Genomic DNA, 15,521 nt, shown 5'->3' on the forward strand with positions numbered 1-15,521 from the left:
ACTTTCTGTCTCTGTGAATTTGACTGTTCTAGATATTTCATATAAGTGGGACCATACAGTATTTGTCCTTTTGTGTCAGGCTTATTTCAGGTAGCGTAATGTCTCAAGGCTTATCAATGTTATAGCGTGTATCAGAATTTCATTCCTTCTTAGGGCTGAATAATATTCCATTGTGTGTATAGACCACATTTTGTTTATTCATTCATCCGTCAATGAACATTTGGGTTGTTTCCATCTCTGCCTATTGTGAATAACGCTGCTGTGAACATTGGTGTACCAATACCTGTTTGAGTGCCTGTTTTCAATCATTTTGAGTATATACGCAGAAGTGATAGTGCTGGATCAGATGGTAATTTTATGTTTAACTTTTCAAGGACACTCCACACTGTTTTCCACAGCAGCCATACCACTCTATATTCCCACCAGCAATGCACAAGGCTTCCAACTTCATATCTTCTCCAATGCTTGTCATTTCTGTTTTTAATAGTAACCAGCCCAGTGGGTGTGAAGTCCCAGGAGATTCTGATACATAGTTAGACCACAGAGAGAACTTCCTCTCTGGGGAGCAAGGGGATACTAGACAGGGTTCGTGGGCATACTTGGGCCCATCCACATCACAGACCTCTCAGAAACCAGAAGTCTGAAGCTCCCCAGGTCATAGCGCAGGAGCTCGCCGCTGACCTCTGATCCTGACTCCTTCCTGGCCTCTCCCCCACAGGTGCCTGGCTACGGCAAACCATGCGGTGAGCCATGCCCCGCCCTGGACACCCCCGCCCATCATCTGGGCCCCCACGCTTGGGACCCTGGGAGCGGCCAACGGAGCTATGCCTGGAGACATATGATGAGCCATCCCGGCCCCCACCGAGCCGCCGCACCCGTAGGCCAGACCCCAAGGACCCCGGCCACCATGGACCCGAGAGCCTTACCTTCATCTCTGGCTCTGCTGAGCAGGCTGCTGAGCCCCCAGCCTGCTGCCTGCTCTGGCGACCCTGGGTGTGGGACTGGTGCCGGGCTGCCTTCTGCTTCCGCCGCTGCCGGGATTGCCTCCAGCGCTGTGGAGCCTGTGTGCGGGGCTGCAGCCCCTGCTTGTCCACTGGGGACGCCCCTGAAGGGGATGCTGAAGCCAACTGGGTCAAGGAGCACAACGGAGTGCCCCCCAGCCCTGACCGTGCCCCTCCCAGCCGGCGGGATGGCCAGCGGCTCAAGTCGGCCATGGGTAGCAGCTTCAGCTACCCTGACGTCAAGCTCAAAGGCATTCCTGTGTATCCCTACCGCAGCACCACCTCCCCAGCCCCGGACGCGGACTCCTGCTGCAAGGAGCCACTGGCCGACCCCCCACCCATGCGGCATAGCCTGCCCAGCACCCTTGCCAGCAGTCCCCGAGGCTCTGAGGAGTACTACTCCTTCCACGAGTCAGACCTGGACCTGCCCGAGATAGGCAGTGGCTCCATGTCCAGCCGAGAGATCGATGTGCTCATCTTCAAGAAGCTGACAGAGCTGTTCAGTGTACACCAGATCGACGAGCTGGCCAAGTGCACCTCAGACACTGTGTTCCTGGAGAAGACCAGTAAGATATCGGACCTTATCAGCAGCATCACCCAGGACTACCACCTGGATGAGCAGGACGCCGAGGGCCGCCTGGTACGCGGCATCATTCGCATCAGTACCCGAAAGAGCCGTGCCCGCCCGCAGACCACAGAGGGGCGCTCAACCAGGGTGGCTGCCTCTGCTGCCCCTGCCCCTGACAGTGGCCATGAGACCATGGTGGGCTCAGGGCTCAGCCAGGATGGTAGGTGGGGCCCCACAGGGCTGAGGGGCAGAGTAGAGGAGGCTCTGGACAGGGAGGGTTGCACTGGGGTCTTTGGCCACTGTGGGTCCACCCTCAGCCAGTCCCAGCTCTTCCTCCTCCTTTTTCTCCGCTCTTCTACATCCCCTAACAGGTTCTTTCTGTCCCCTGCTGCCACCTGCCAGAGTAGCTTTCAGGCCCAACCAGCTAGCCTAGTTAACAGGACCCAGGAACCCATGCGAATTTGGACCTCTGACCCGGCCTGGCCTAACCAAAACCCCTACCCACCCACTCATCCCTGCACAGACAGACCGACAGACACACACACATACACACTGTCTGCGTCTTTGTTTTAAACATCGTTTCCCTAGCCCAGCCCAGCCCAGCCCAGGGGTGAATGGCCCCTCTCTCAATGGGCTGGGGACAGAAGGGGGGAATAGGGTTGAAAGGATGTGATAATGACCACTGCCCCTTCGTGTTCCCTCCCTAGAACTCACCGTGCAGATCTCCCAGGAGACGACCGCGGATGCCATCGCCAGGAAGCTGAGGCCTTATGGAGCCCCAGGTTTGGTCCTGACATGAGAGTGTGGAGAGGAGAGGGGACTGCCCTAGCAGCCCCCCACCTGCCCCTCTCCCAGCTTCCTCCCGGGGTGGGTGAGGATGGGATCAGAAAGGGACGAGAAGCCTGAGCAGCTTATACCCCATCCCAGTCCTGCAGACTGGCTTAAAGGTTCAGCTGGGAGAGATTCAGGGGGCTGCCCCTGAACCAGAGGGGGGTGGGGCAGGTGCCCAGAACCTGCATCTAAACCCAGGTCACTGGAGAGGAAAGTGGAGGGCGGGAGATGGGGGCCATCCATTGGTGCTGAGAAGGCACCATGTGCGGTTTCTACTGCTATCCTCTTGGCTTCTACAGGGCCCTGGGAGCAGGGTCATTACCCTTTAGAGAGCGAGACTGGGGTTCAGAGAGGTCAAGAAACTGAGTGGATCACCCGGCCAGGATCAGACTGACCCAGGCTCAAGTCCCCCACTGCTCCTTCTCAGCAGGTTTCTCCCTGCCTGAGGGACTTGCATGAGCCCCTCCCCATCTCTGAGCCTCTGTTTCCTGCTCCCTTTCCCCTCAGGATACCAAGCCAGCCACGACTCATCCTTCCAGGGCACCGACACAGACTCTTCAGGGGCACCCCTGCTGCAGGTCTACTGCTAACCCGCACTGGGCCCGGGGGCCGCGACCCCTTCTGAGAGAAGCACATCTACTGCGTGAAGAGAGGGACCGGAATCCTCTTTGTGGGAGGGAGGCCATGAGCCCAGCAGCAGTGCCTACTCTGGCTCCTCCTGCCTTGGCTGACTGGTTCCTGGACCACATGCATTTCACTGGGCCACGGTGCCCACATGCCCCGGGTCCTCCGCTGGCTTGACCCCTGCCTGGGCCTGTTCCTTCCTGCCCAGTCTTCAGGAAGCCTAGGTCATGGAAAGCAAGACTTGAGGGGTTAACTTCTGGAACTGAATCCTGACTCTGCCCCCATAACATGCTCCCCCTGTAACATACACCCCATAACCAATCATGCAAACCTCCCCCTCCCCAGGACAGCGGGGAGGGAAGCTAACAGCTAAAAGAAGCTTGTCTTAAATGGATTGGGTTTGCGGGCAGGCAGGGCCTCCGGAATTCTGTGGGCAGTGCCCAATCCGTGTTACGTTCTGTTGAGCAGTTAGGTTCTCGGCTGATGTTCTACGTGCTAACATGACTATAGTACAAAACTTAATAGACATCTGTCTGCTCATCTTGGCTGTGATACTGTCCTTTCTGTCCCATTTGCCTGACTGCTGCCTGGCGCAGGAGACAGCATAGAGTATCCAGCCTGGCTTAGTGTCGTGGGGTTGAGGTCAGAAGGCTAAACTGAGAGCAGTGATGCCCATCTCTCAGGCTCGCGGTGAGTTCTAGGAGATAGAGCCAGTCACAGTGTCTGTGCCTGAGAAGGGTTTACCAAGTGGTTTCTGTCATTGTTGAGAGGTCCTTCTAGGCAGGCCTGCCTGGACTCCCTCTGTTGCCCCAATTCACTGCCTGTAGGCTGGCCTGCTTCTGGCCATCCCTGCAGTTGCCCCAAATCCCTGAGCACGTGTCAGCCCACCCCACCTCAGACCTGCTGCTCCCTCCACCTCCCCCTGGTGTGGACAGCACTCAGGGTCACGGGTGTATGCTCAGCACTCCCAGGAGCGGGGGGGTCATTCTTCTTTCACAGGTGCTGGCGCTCAGAGGTGTCAAGGAATTTAGTGGGTCATGCAGCTAGTAACTGTGGCTCTGTATCCGGAAGCTGGCCTCTTGGCAGTTGTACCCCCAAGCTGGCAAGCTGACCTGCTTGGGGTAGAAGCAGGCTCCCCCTGTTTGGACATCAGAGCCCAGCTGGGTTCAGAAGGATCTTACTTGGCTACTCCTCACACACAGGGGTGTGTTTGTTCTCTCAGTGAGACCGGAGCAGGCCCAGCGGCCCAGTCTTGACTGATGATAAGCTAGGTGTCCAGGATCCCTCGCTGCCCTACTTCACCTGCAGCCCCCACCCCCCAGACCTTCTATTGCCCTCATGGGCACCCTTTGGAAAGTGACTGGACAAACTGTACTTGTCTGTTCAGTTTCCTATCGGCCACACAGGATGGTCCCTTGTGGCCATGACCACAGGGCCAATTACCAGTGATAAAACTGGCCCCTTTCCTTAGGCTCTGCTGTCTCTTCCAGGTCAAGGCCTCTGCGATTGAAAATGACCACAGGCTGGGAATTCCCTGGTGGTCCAGTGGTTAGGATTCTGCACTTCTACTGCAGGGGGCATGAGTTCGATCCCTAGTCAGGGAACTAAGATCTCATACGCCATGCCACATGGCATGGCCCAAAAAAAAGAAGGTAAAGAAAATGACCATGGGACTTCCCTGGTGGCACAGTGGTTAAGAGTCCGCCTACCAATGCAGGGGACACGGGTTCGAGCCCTGGTTGGGGAAGATCCCACATGCTGCAGAGCAACTAAGCCCGCGCGCCACAACTACTGAAACCCGCACGCCTAGAGCCTGTGCTCTGCAATAAGAGAAGCCACCGCTAAGAAGAGTAGCCCCCACTCGCCGCAACCAGAGAAAGCCCACGCGCAGCAACGAAGACCTGATGCAGCCAATAAATAAAAGAAAAAAAAAATGACCACAGGGCACTGAAGCCCAGGGATATTGCTGGACAGAGTAGGAGAGTGATGCCACAGTCCTTCCATCTTAGCCTTGGCCCGAGAGCACCATTTTCCAAGCTTAGCCTTGGGAACTACTACTGGCATTCCCAGAAAAGAGGGTTTGTTAAGTTTGGTAAACAGACAAAGCCAAACACTGCATACCTTCTTGAAGTCTTTAACAAGCTATTCTGAAATGCCAAAAGGACAGACATGCTGTGTTCCAGAAATTCAGGGGTCACCCACGGCCCACAGAGCATAGCACCCTGGCCAAGCCAACCTAGACATTCTTGCTGTAACCATGACCTCTGTGGCACCGTGCAATGTGACCTGTACTCTCCCACCAAAGGGTCAGCTCTGGTGGCTGGATTTGGGCAGAAGGGAACACCTCTCCAGCCCTGGCACTCCCTCAGTGGCTCACCCTGTGAAGCCCTAAAATCTGCAGAGGTCCAGGTCAGAGACACACAATAGGCTCCACTGGGCTTCACCCTGCCTTCCCGGCCAGATCCCCACCACACACAGAGCCAATCTGAGGCCTGGGCGGTTCCCCAGCCTTTGCTGCTCTCTGCCCCTGGGAAATAAGAGTGTCGTTTCAGAAACACTTGCTCCAGGGCTAGAGGACAGACCCAGTGCTGTGGGAAACTGTCTTAGAGATGAAAATGGAATCAAGCCGGGCTGGTCTTAAACTTTGCTGAGTCATGGGCCCCTTTGAGAATCTGACATATGTTCTGGTCCCTTTAGCCACTTTTCCTCAGAATCATACACAGACTAAAGGCCTTGTTTGAATTCTCCATTTAAGTAATGAGAAATTGAGCCCCAGGGAGGGGCAAGGACTTGCCCTAGATCACATGGCAGAACCTCGGCTAGAAGACAAGCCCCCAGATCCCAGCAGCAGCCATAAGAGGCCTGTCCCCCAGGGAAAGGCCAGAGTGAAGAGAGGACACAGGTGGAATTGGGTAAATAGTTTTAATGTGTAACAGCAGGCCAAATGGGAGGACAAGACACCCCCAAGGCCCCAGCCCTTCTCCCATGATGCCCTTAGACCTGTGTGCGGGCCAGCCCCATGCCTGCCCCAGCCCTGAGGCCCACAAGTCCCAGGGAAGGGTGGGAAAGGAAGGTGGGTAGTAGCTGGGAGCTCAGCCCCAAGAGTTCAGGGAGGCAAACACAGGGGCTAGTTGAATTTGGCCTTGGAAAAATCCATCTCTGGATGCTGATCCATGAACCTGGGGACGGAAAGTAGGAAGAAGGTGAAACAGGCCATCCCTCTCCCCCAAATTAGTCCCTTTCTCTTAGCTCCCCACATGAGGTCTAATCTCTTTAGAACTCTGAGCAACTTGGAGCCAGGCCAGGCAGGAGTGTGGCCCCAAGGACTCTCTCTAAGGCCCATTTGAGGACCTGAGGCTGGAAGCTGAGGTGCCAACACTGGCACTGTTTTTCTGTCGGTGACAATGACCGCCTGTTACCCCTTCCTACCCTGAGGTGGCCTTGCCCTCAAGATGACCTCAGCAAGTAATTAGGGGAGGCAAGCCAAGGCTATAAAGCCATAAACTTGGCTGGCTCATCCTGGAAGGGGCAGGGCAGCTCCTGTGTTCTCAGTACACACTCGTTGCTGCCACCCAGGTCCAAGCCCCAGACACCTTCCCCAAACCCCCATCTCTCAGTTGCTCACTTCTTCAGAATCTCCTGTTTCTTCTGCTCATCTGAGGTGGGCAGCCCCATGGACTTCTGTCTCTGGTCATACATCATCTTCTCCACCATACTGCGGGTCTCACTGTCCAGGTCTGAGAGCTGGGGGGCAGGCAGGGACAGGGACGGGTGAAGCTCTGGGGCCACCTAGGCCCCTCACCTCCCAACCGAAGCTCCTCCAACCAGCCAGGGCTCACCTTGGAGTTCTCCGGGTTGATCTTCTTGGTATTGATCTCGGGGTCACTGGACACCAAACGGCTCCACCACTCCATCTTGTTGATCTGAGAGGAAGAGGAGGACCACCGGGGGATGGGTGGTGGCTTGCTTTGTGCCCTGGGAACCACCACCCAACCCTTCCAGAACCAAACTCTCTCCCATCCACATCCTGCACTGGGGACCTGCGAAGGCCTGTACTGGGACCTAGGGTGCAAATGAACAAGACCTCTGCCCTCCCCAGTGGCTGGGGGAGACAGACACGGAGTCAGTCACAAATCGGCATGATAACGGAAAGAATAAAGTACAGACGGAGGACTTCCCTGGTGGCACAGTGGTTAAGAATACGCCTGCCAATGCAGGGGACACGGGTTCGATCCCTGGTCCGGGAAGATCCCACATGCCGCAGAGCAACTAAGCCCATGCACCACAACCACTTGGTCCGGGAAGATCCCACATGCCGCAGAGCAACTAAGCCCATGCACCGCAACCACTGAAGCCCGGGCACCTAGAGCCCGTGCTCCGCAACAAGAGAAGCCACCGCAATGAGAAGCCCGCGCACCGCAACGAAGAGTAACCCCCGCTGGCCGCAACTAGAGAAAGCCCGTGTGCAGCAACGAAGACCCAGCGCAGCCAAATAAATAAATAAATAAATTAAATAAATTTCTACCAAAAAAAAAGTACAGAGGGAGATATTCATCCAGCGTGGAGGGAGGGGTCAGAGCAATACATGGATGGGCTAGGCCTTTAAGGACATGCAGTAAACCACATTAAAAAGCAGGGAAGGACATTCCAGGTGGGAGGAAATGCAAGTCCAAGGGCACAGAGGCAGCCAAGGCCGGTCAGGTAGGCTGGGTCAGGTGGTATGTGCCATGGGACGCTTTCCTTGGACGCCTGGCACTTTACAGAGACCACATTCATTTAGTGGTGTCTGTAATCCCAGCTCTCTGAGGGTGTAAGGGAGGGAACATAGGCTTCCTCAGGGCACAGTTTTCTACGTGTTGTTCACTGTTCTCTCTCCAGCGCTTAGAACAGTCTCTGGCACGTAGTAGGTGTTCAAGTATTTGTTGAATTGAATGCATGTACAAACCCAATGGAAAGGAAAAGGCTTTGGTACTAAGGACAGTTCTGATCCCAACTCCACCTCCTCCCAGAGGCAAAAGCCTGGGCAAATCTCTGAGCTACCCTTTTCCTGACTCTAAAACTGGACAGACCTACTTTAAAAGTCTTGTTGTGGGGATTAAAAAAGGTATGTCCATCAGGCCCCCAGCACGGTCTCCGAGTTCATGAGCAGCCCCCTCTGCCTAAGTCACAACACAGGCCAGGAGGCGGGGCTTCTCACACCTTCTCCAGATGCACCGTCACCACCTTGCCGTCCTCGATGAGCCACGAGCTCTCCTCCACCTTCACCTCGTTGTAAAGCTCCCCATCCACGATCGCCGGCTGCCCCTTGAGCCCCACCCGGAGGCGCCTCCGCTGGATGTCCACCACCACGTCCTTCCCCTTCAGCCGGAAGTTCACGTGGAAGGGCACTGCCAGCTGCATGGGGCAGGAGCAGTCAGGAGAGGCCCCAGGCTGGCTCCCTCACCTCAGCCCCAGCCCCTGCACTCACGTCCAGCTCCGACAGGGTCTGCGTCCAGCGGTAATCGGGCAGGTCCGCCCCATTGCCGAAATTGGGCTTCAGCTTCCCTTTGTCCTTCTCGTCCTCCTCCTCCTCCTCCTCCGCCTGCTCAGCCTCCTGCTCACAGTTGGGGTGCTCGGCTACTTACGTGACAGACCCAGACTGAACCCCACTGGGACTGGGCATACAGCCACAGAACAGTATAGACCTGGTCCCTGCCCAGTCCACGGCCCACTAGGAGCCAGAGGTAAAACCTGTTCTGATCTCTGCCTGAGAGGAACTCAGATTGCTAGACCATGTGACAGCTGGGGGACGGTGACAGTCAGAGACGGACCCATGGGACCCACCCACCTGGCAGTTCAAGCCAAAGGACTTAGGAAGAAAGCCCAGCACAGAACAGGTCATGAGGTGGCCATTAGTAGGGCTGTTCTAAAATAAAACCAGGCTGACAAATGATCAACTTCCTTTTTCTGTGTCTGCAGGGTTGAGACCCTAGTCTCAGACCAGAACCTCTGCAAAGCCAAATGAGTGCCCCAAGGATTATTTGGGAAGCTGGACTCAAGTCAATGGGAGGGGCCCTGAGGGGAACATGCCCCAGGTGTGTCAGAGTAATCCACCATGAAGGGCCAGGCTGGGCCCACAGACCCAAGCCCACCCAAATGGTGCCTGTACAGGCACTGCCCTCCCTGGCTCTTGGGCTTTCCCGCCAAGGCTTAAAGCCAGTGGGTTTTGTTTTGTTTTTTTAACCCACTTTGGTCCAGTGTGGAATCTTGAAGTATGGGGAGGATTCCCAAAGCTAAGGAGGGGTGGGGTGGGGAAGGGGAAGGCTTTCCAGAGAAAGGGAAAGGCTGAAGAGTCCCCGGAAGTTCCCAAGCCCCCTGCTAGTCCTGAGCAGCCCCAGTCCATCTCACCTGCTTCCCTGGTGAGCCAAGACTGCCATTCTTGAGCTGGGCTTCATGATTCTCTGCATCCTTTTTCTATGGCAAAGGGCAAAACATTTGGCAAGAGGGTACCCACTTCCATTGCCAATGGGGATCAGGGGGGCAGGGGAGAGAAGCCCACTCCTACTTGGTCAATTTCCAGCTGCAGCCTCTCGGCCTCCTCATCAGTCAGTTCCTTGATCTGGGGCCCAGAGGTCTCTGACTTGGCCTCCTTGGCCAGCCTGGCTGCCCGCTCCGCCTTCTCCTGCCGCTCAGTCTCCTGCCGAGCTCTCTTCTCCCGCCTGGCTTTCTGTGCCAGCTGGTTGTGGTGGTTGAAGGTTTGTGTGATAAGCTGAGGAAGGAAGAGAAGGCAATGAGGCATCAGGGGACGGGACATGTCCCAAGACGTGAGGCTAGTCCTATCTCTATTTGCTGAGTGCCTGGGCAAGGCATTGCACTCCGAACCTCAGTTTCCACATCTACAAAATGGGATTTAATACACACCTATACCACTGAGTTGTAATAAGAATACCTGCAAAGAATCTGCTTCAATAAACAGTGACCACTTTAAAAAAAAAAAACAAGGCAGTCCAGGGACTAAGACCCAACACTGAAGTTGGACAACCTGCATTCTAATCCAGGCTTTGACACGCGCCAGCTATTGTATTTTTGGCAAATTACTTAACCTGTTAAGAGCTTCAGATTCCTTATCAGCAAGGATGAGTCCCTACCTCACAGGGATGTTGTGCAGACCAAATGATAAGTGCTCTGAAAAGTCCTTCATTATGGAGTGAAGCTGTTAGAAGCAGAACGCCAGCCTCAGCCCCTCTGAGAAGCTTTTCCCCAGCTCTCAGGCCAGAGAGACCTTTCTTGAGGGAAGAGGTAGTCTCCTCCTCTCCTCAGCCTGCAAGCTATCCATTTCAAATCCTGCCTCTCCCATGAAACCCTCCCAGGATGCTTCCAACGCACATCCTGCTAGCTGGTCCTCCTGTTGCCCAAGAGCGACCCCAATACTGTTGCCACCTGTCTGGCTCTGTGGCCTTGAACAAGTAAACAACTTTGACACTTTCTAAGCCCCAGTTTCATCAGCTTTCATGACATGTGTCACCTGGCTGAGGCTAACTCAGTGTCAGCTGGTGGAGGGTGGGGAGAAGCACCTTCTCTGCTATGAAAATACAATGGGAGAAATGGTTCTACCTCATGTTTTACACCAGCAGCTCTCAGAGTGTGCTCCCCTGACCCACAGCAACAGTGTCACCCAGAATTCGTTAGAAATGCTAAATCTCAGGCCCCACTCTAGACCTACTCCATCAGAAATTCTGGGGATATGGCCCAGCAATCTGTATTTTTAACAAGCCCTCCTGGCCAATTCTCATGCATATGTGAGAGTCACACCTACTTTTGAGATCCTGGTCTACTCCTACCTGTGTGACCCTGAGGTCCTCTCTAAAAGCAGTCTTACATAGCTATTCTTTGCCTATAGTGTCCTTGCCCCTACTCCCAGGTTGCCTGGCAAACTCCTACTCATCCTCCAGGACCAGCTCAAGTGTCTCTTGAATTTCACCTCTTCACCTTTGGCAGGCTCAGGAATTTACCCAACTTAGGAATCCCAACTCTGTGTCAACCCACACACCTAGAGGAGGCCTCACAGGGCACCCACCACATGATCAGCGGTCAACAAACCATCTTTCAAGAATCTCTGAGCCATAGCTGGAGGGAGAAAGGGATCTGCAAGAGCGGAGAGGAATCACGTGGGGCTCAGGGTCACTGGAGTCAGCCATGGGCTCCCAGATCTAGGGTTCTGCCAAATGCCCTGTGGCCTCTCATTCATTTGAGGCCAGTTCCTCCTCTTACCCTCCAACCTCACGCCACACTGCAGTAGCTCCGCACCCTTCAAGGTTAAAGGGTACCAAAAGAACCCCCAAACCAAATGGGTTAACAAAATGAGGTGTGTGTAAGAAAGAAATGAGCCACCTGAAGGCCATTCTGCTGTCAACAGAAGGGATCAGTCATGGCACAATTACGCCAGCAGAGGCTGATCCACCACAGGGCCTTGGTCCCAAGTCCCTAATCAGGACCTTGAACTCAGGCCATTTGCCAACGAGTGGCCAAGGGGAGGCAGGAGTGGGGCCATCCCCTCTTCCAGCTCCAGTGAATCATGTTACGTCCCATTCGTCCTGTTCTTTCCTAGCTCCTGGAGGTTAGGTGAGGGCAGAGCTGAACCACTAGGCACAGTCAAGGCCAATCACAGCAGCCTCTGACCCCCTCCTCCCAGTCTCCTCCCACCAGCTTTACCCAGGCCCAGCCCCAGGTAGAGACCCCTGGGAGTGTGTAGCCTACGCAGGAGTAGCAACTGGCAGGCTGCCAGAGCCAAGCTTCCGTCACTGGACACACCTTTGGGAAGCACAGACCAGCAGAGTGGGGAAGCGGTGAGGACAGTTGGGCCGGTTCTAAAAGACAGCCCCAGACTGCTCAGCGGGCATACCTGAACACAGCGCTCCCTGACCGAGGCTGGGCGATAGGGGAGCACAGGGTGGTTCCCACCAGCCTGGCCAGGAGACCCCAGAAGGAAATTTAAGCTAAACCCAAAGGCATGAGGTCCTGACCCAGACCATAGGGCGGGGGGACACATCTGAGGGAGAAGACACACTCCTGTTCTAGAACTTCATATAAATGGAATCATTCAATATGTGTTCTTATCTGTCTTCCTTTACCTTTTTTTTTTTTTTTTTTTTTTTTTTTTTTTTTTTTGCGGTAGGCGGGCCTCCCACTGTTGTGGCCTCTCCAGTTGCGGAGCACAGGCTCCGGACGCGCAGGCTCAGCGGCCATGGCTCACGGGCCCAGCCGCTCCTCGGCATGTGGGATCTTCCCGGACCGGGGCACGAACCCGTGTCCCCTGCATCGGCAGGCGGATTCTCAACCACTGCGCCACCAGGGAAGCCCTGTCTTCCTTTAAAAGGCTGAATAATATTACATTATGTGTATATATGACATTTTGTTTATTCAATGAATGCTTGGGTTGCTTCCACTTCTTGGCTATCATGAACAGTGTTGCTATGGGTGTACAAATCTCTCTTCAAGACCCTGCTCTCAATTTTGAGGGGTATACACCCAGAAGTGGGATTGCTGGATCATATGATAGTTCTATTTTTAATTTTTTGAGGAACCACCATACCGTTTTCCACAGCAGCTGCACCATTTTACATTCCCACCAACAGTGCACCAGAGTTCCAATTTCTCCACATCCTTGCCAACACTTAGTGTTTTCTGGGGTTTTTGATAGAAGCCATCCTAATGGGTGTGAGGTGACAACATCTCATTGTGATTTTGATTTGACTTTGTCTAATGATTAGTGATGTTGAGCATCTTTTATAATAAAAAGTTTTTAAACAGCTATGATAATTCACTTTTACCAGCAATGTCTGAAGAGTACCCTTTTTTCCACATCTCTGTAAGCAATTTTTAAAAAAATATTTTTGTCAGTTTGACCAGAAAAAAAAGGGCATCTCACTGTTTCTTTCTCCTACATTTCCTTGATTACTACTGAATTTAAGCATCTTTTCACATGTTCTTCATGGAATTGCCCATTTTTCTGTTTATCCTTTTCTTATCAATTTACAAGAGTACCTGCATATTAAATTGACTATTAAATTTTATCTGTCCTCTGCAATGCATCTTTTCCAGATCTACTGTTTTTCAAGTGACTTCATATGTCATTACGTCTCTTTTGCCACACATGTGTTCTACGTTTGAAGAAGCAAACAGCTACCTTTTATTCTATAGCTTCCAGGTTTCTATCCTTGCAAGGTCTCCTCCACACAAGGTTATACATAGTTTCCCAGCTTTCCTTACTAAGCTCTTCTTGATCTACAATTTATTTTTAGATACGAGTAAAATAGATGGTACAGTATGGTACACGTTTTGTTTTTTTACCAGTAGTCAGTTGTAGCAGCATGAATTATTAAATCGTCCTTTGCCTACCGAACTGAATTACCTACCTTACTGGACACATCTTAAATCCTCATACGTGCTAGACTTTTTCTGGATTCTCTATTCTGCTTCACTAGTCCATTCATCTCTTCCTATGTCAATAAGATACTGATTAGATCATTATGGCTTTATCTGAATCCATAATGCCTAGCCCCAAAGCTATAAAAACTAAGAGTATTTTTGTATTTCTCTAAGTTTGTAGCATGAAGGTATTTACAGTCATTTACAGTGGGAGTCATATCTCCCACTTGGTATAAGTATTGATACACATTTCTCTGTAGAAATATTAATGTTTCATTACATGATGCTGCTCCTGACCCCTGGACTGGGGTACTGTACATAATGTACAGTATATGCACTGTATTGCCTCCTAAAATCCAATGAATTCTAAATCCCAAAACACATCTGGCCCCAAGAAGTCCAAAAAAGGGTTTGTGAACTTGTATCCTCATGTGCCAGCCACACTATAGGACCTCTTTTTATCCTTAAAACAGCCCTGTGAGGGAAAGATTATCCCCTCTTCCAGGGAAGAAAAATGAGGCTCAGAAAGTGATTCACCCAACACCACACAGCTGTCAAGCAGGAAGAGGGGGAGACCAGGATTCACTCACATCTGCCTAGCTCCAGAGAACATGTTCTTAACCAACGCACTTGGAAACGATGCACCTGGTGGCGCGGTGCACAGTAGGTCCCCAATACAAAGAAGTTACTGGTGTTACAAATGGAGACCAGGCAGGAAGGCTAGACAGGTTTCTGCCTGCCTAAGAGTCAGACCAACCTCCTGGGAAAGAGCTGACTCTAAGGGAACAAACAGCCAAGGAACATAACAAGGTCTAAGAGGGACCAGCAGACATCCAATACACAGCAGTGACACCATCATCCCTGTGACACCACTTCTCAATATTATTCATCTCTCTCCCTTCTGCCTGCTATCTTACTCATCCTTCACACCTCAGGCACCTCTTCCTCATCAAGTCTTCCTTGAGCCCCCAACCTAGGTTAGTCCCCATGCTATGCTCCCAGGACCTCCGCCCTAACACCCATCACTTCTTCATTGTCTTTTTTTGGGGGGGGGGGTTTGTAAGGGGGCTACACTGTGAGATCCATGAAAACAAAGACCATTGTCTGTATTCACCTCTATAATCCGGAAGGGTCTGTCATTGTAGCTAACACAGGCAAAGTGTTAAGTGCTCAATAAACATTAGTTTGCAAATGAATGAATGCAGATATTACAAGGTCGTGGCCCACAGAAAAATGGGAGGTGCTAGTGCTAATACAGAAAGAGTATTTGAGCCACAAAGGGTCCTACAGGTCAGTGAGTCCACCTTCTTCCATTTTACAGATGTGAAGATTAAAAGGACCAGAGAGAAAAAAAAAAAAAAAAAAAAGGACCAGAGAATTGGTGGGAAATCAACCAGGCCACACAGCTAGACCAAGAACCCAGGACTTCTACTCCAGGCCAAAGCATCTGTAACAAAGTAGCCTCAGACCATCAAGACACATTATCAAGCATTTCAGCTTGTTAGAACCCTGAAGCCACAGAAAGCAGTTTGCAAAATATCTCCTTCTTGTTATTAAAGTGAAAACAAATATCAAGGTTATAAAAATCACGGTTCAATGAGGTGACATGATTTACCAATCTTCAAAAACATAATCACAACCTAAGGAATTAGAAGATGTTCAAGGTATCAGAACCCATACCACAAAACACAATTCTCAGGAATCACCTCACACCAGTCAGGATGGCCATCATCAAAAATTCTACAAATAATAAATGCTGGAGAGGGTGTGGAGAAAAGGGAACCCTCCTACACTGTTGGTGAGAATGTAAATTGATACAGCCACTATGGAGAACAGTATGGAGGTTCCTTAAAAAACTAAAAATAGAGCTACCATATGATCCTACAATCCCACTCCTGGGCATATATCCAGAGAAAAACATGGTCTTCAAGGATACATGCACCCCAATGTTCACTGCAGAACTGTTTACAATAGCCAAGACATGGAAGCAACCTAAATGTCCTTCAAGAGATGAATGGATAAAGAAGATGCGGTGTGTACACATGTACGTACACACACACACACACACACACACACACACACACACACAC

At 52.1% G+C, this 15,521-nt stretch overlaps 2 protein-coding genes and 1 non-coding gene across 10 annotated transcripts in view; 2 read left to right on the forward strand and 1 right to left on the reverse strand.

The window, feature by feature from the left end:
* KDF1 (keratinocyte differentiation factor 1) overlaps positions 1-3,564 on the forward strand; it is a 32,991-nt gene extending 29,427 nt beyond the window's left edge. For all 7 annotated transcript variants that reach the window (XM_055082297.1, XM_055082294.1, XM_055082295.1 and 4 more), the window contains 3 exons: positions 719-1,789; positions 2,277-2,351; positions 2,908-3,564. In XM_055082297.1, coding sequence (XP_054938272.1) covers positions 751-1,789; positions 2,277-2,351; positions 2,908-2,990 — 1,197 coding nt within the window. In that variant the 5' untranslated portion in view covers positions 719-750 and the 3' untranslated portion in view covers positions 2,991-3,564. The remainder of the gene's footprint in view (positions 1-718; positions 1,790-2,276; positions 2,352-2,907) is intronic.
* A 991-nt stretch (positions 3,565-4,555) lies between these two features.
* Positions 4,556-4,628, forward strand: TRNAR-UCU (transfer RNA arginine (anticodon UCU)). The gene has a single exon. It is a non-coding gene; the product is annotated as a tRNA-Arg (tRNA).
* Positions 4,629-5,929: 1,301 nt separating this feature from the next.
* The window catches only part of NUDC (nuclear distribution C, dynein complex regulator), a 21,664-nt gene continuing 12,072 nt past the window's right edge, over positions 5,930-15,521 (reverse strand). For both annotated transcript variants that reach the window (XM_007120363.3, XM_028483761.1), the window contains exons 3-9: positions 9,569-9,772; positions 9,412-9,477; positions 8,492-8,617; positions 8,224-8,418; positions 6,864-6,947; positions 6,650-6,768; positions 5,930-6,203 (exon numbers count right to left, since the gene is read on the reverse strand). In XM_007120363.3, coding sequence (XP_007120425.1) covers positions 6,152-6,203; positions 6,650-6,768; positions 6,864-6,947; positions 8,224-8,418; positions 8,492-8,617; positions 9,412-9,477; positions 9,569-9,772 — 846 coding nt within the window. In that variant the 3' untranslated portion in view covers positions 5,930-6,151. The remainder of the gene's footprint in view (positions 6,204-6,649; positions 6,769-6,863; positions 6,948-8,223; positions 8,419-8,491; positions 8,618-9,411; positions 9,478-9,568; positions 9,773-15,521) is intronic.

The sequence above is a fragment of the Physeter macrocephalus genome, unplaced genomic scaffold, assembly GCF_002837175.3.
Source record: "Physeter macrocephalus isolate SW-GA unplaced genomic scaffold, ASM283717v5 random_66, whole genome shotgun sequence".
Classification (NCBI taxonomy): domain Eukaryota; kingdom Metazoa; phylum Chordata; class Mammalia; order Artiodactyla; family Physeteridae; genus Physeter; species Physeter macrocephalus.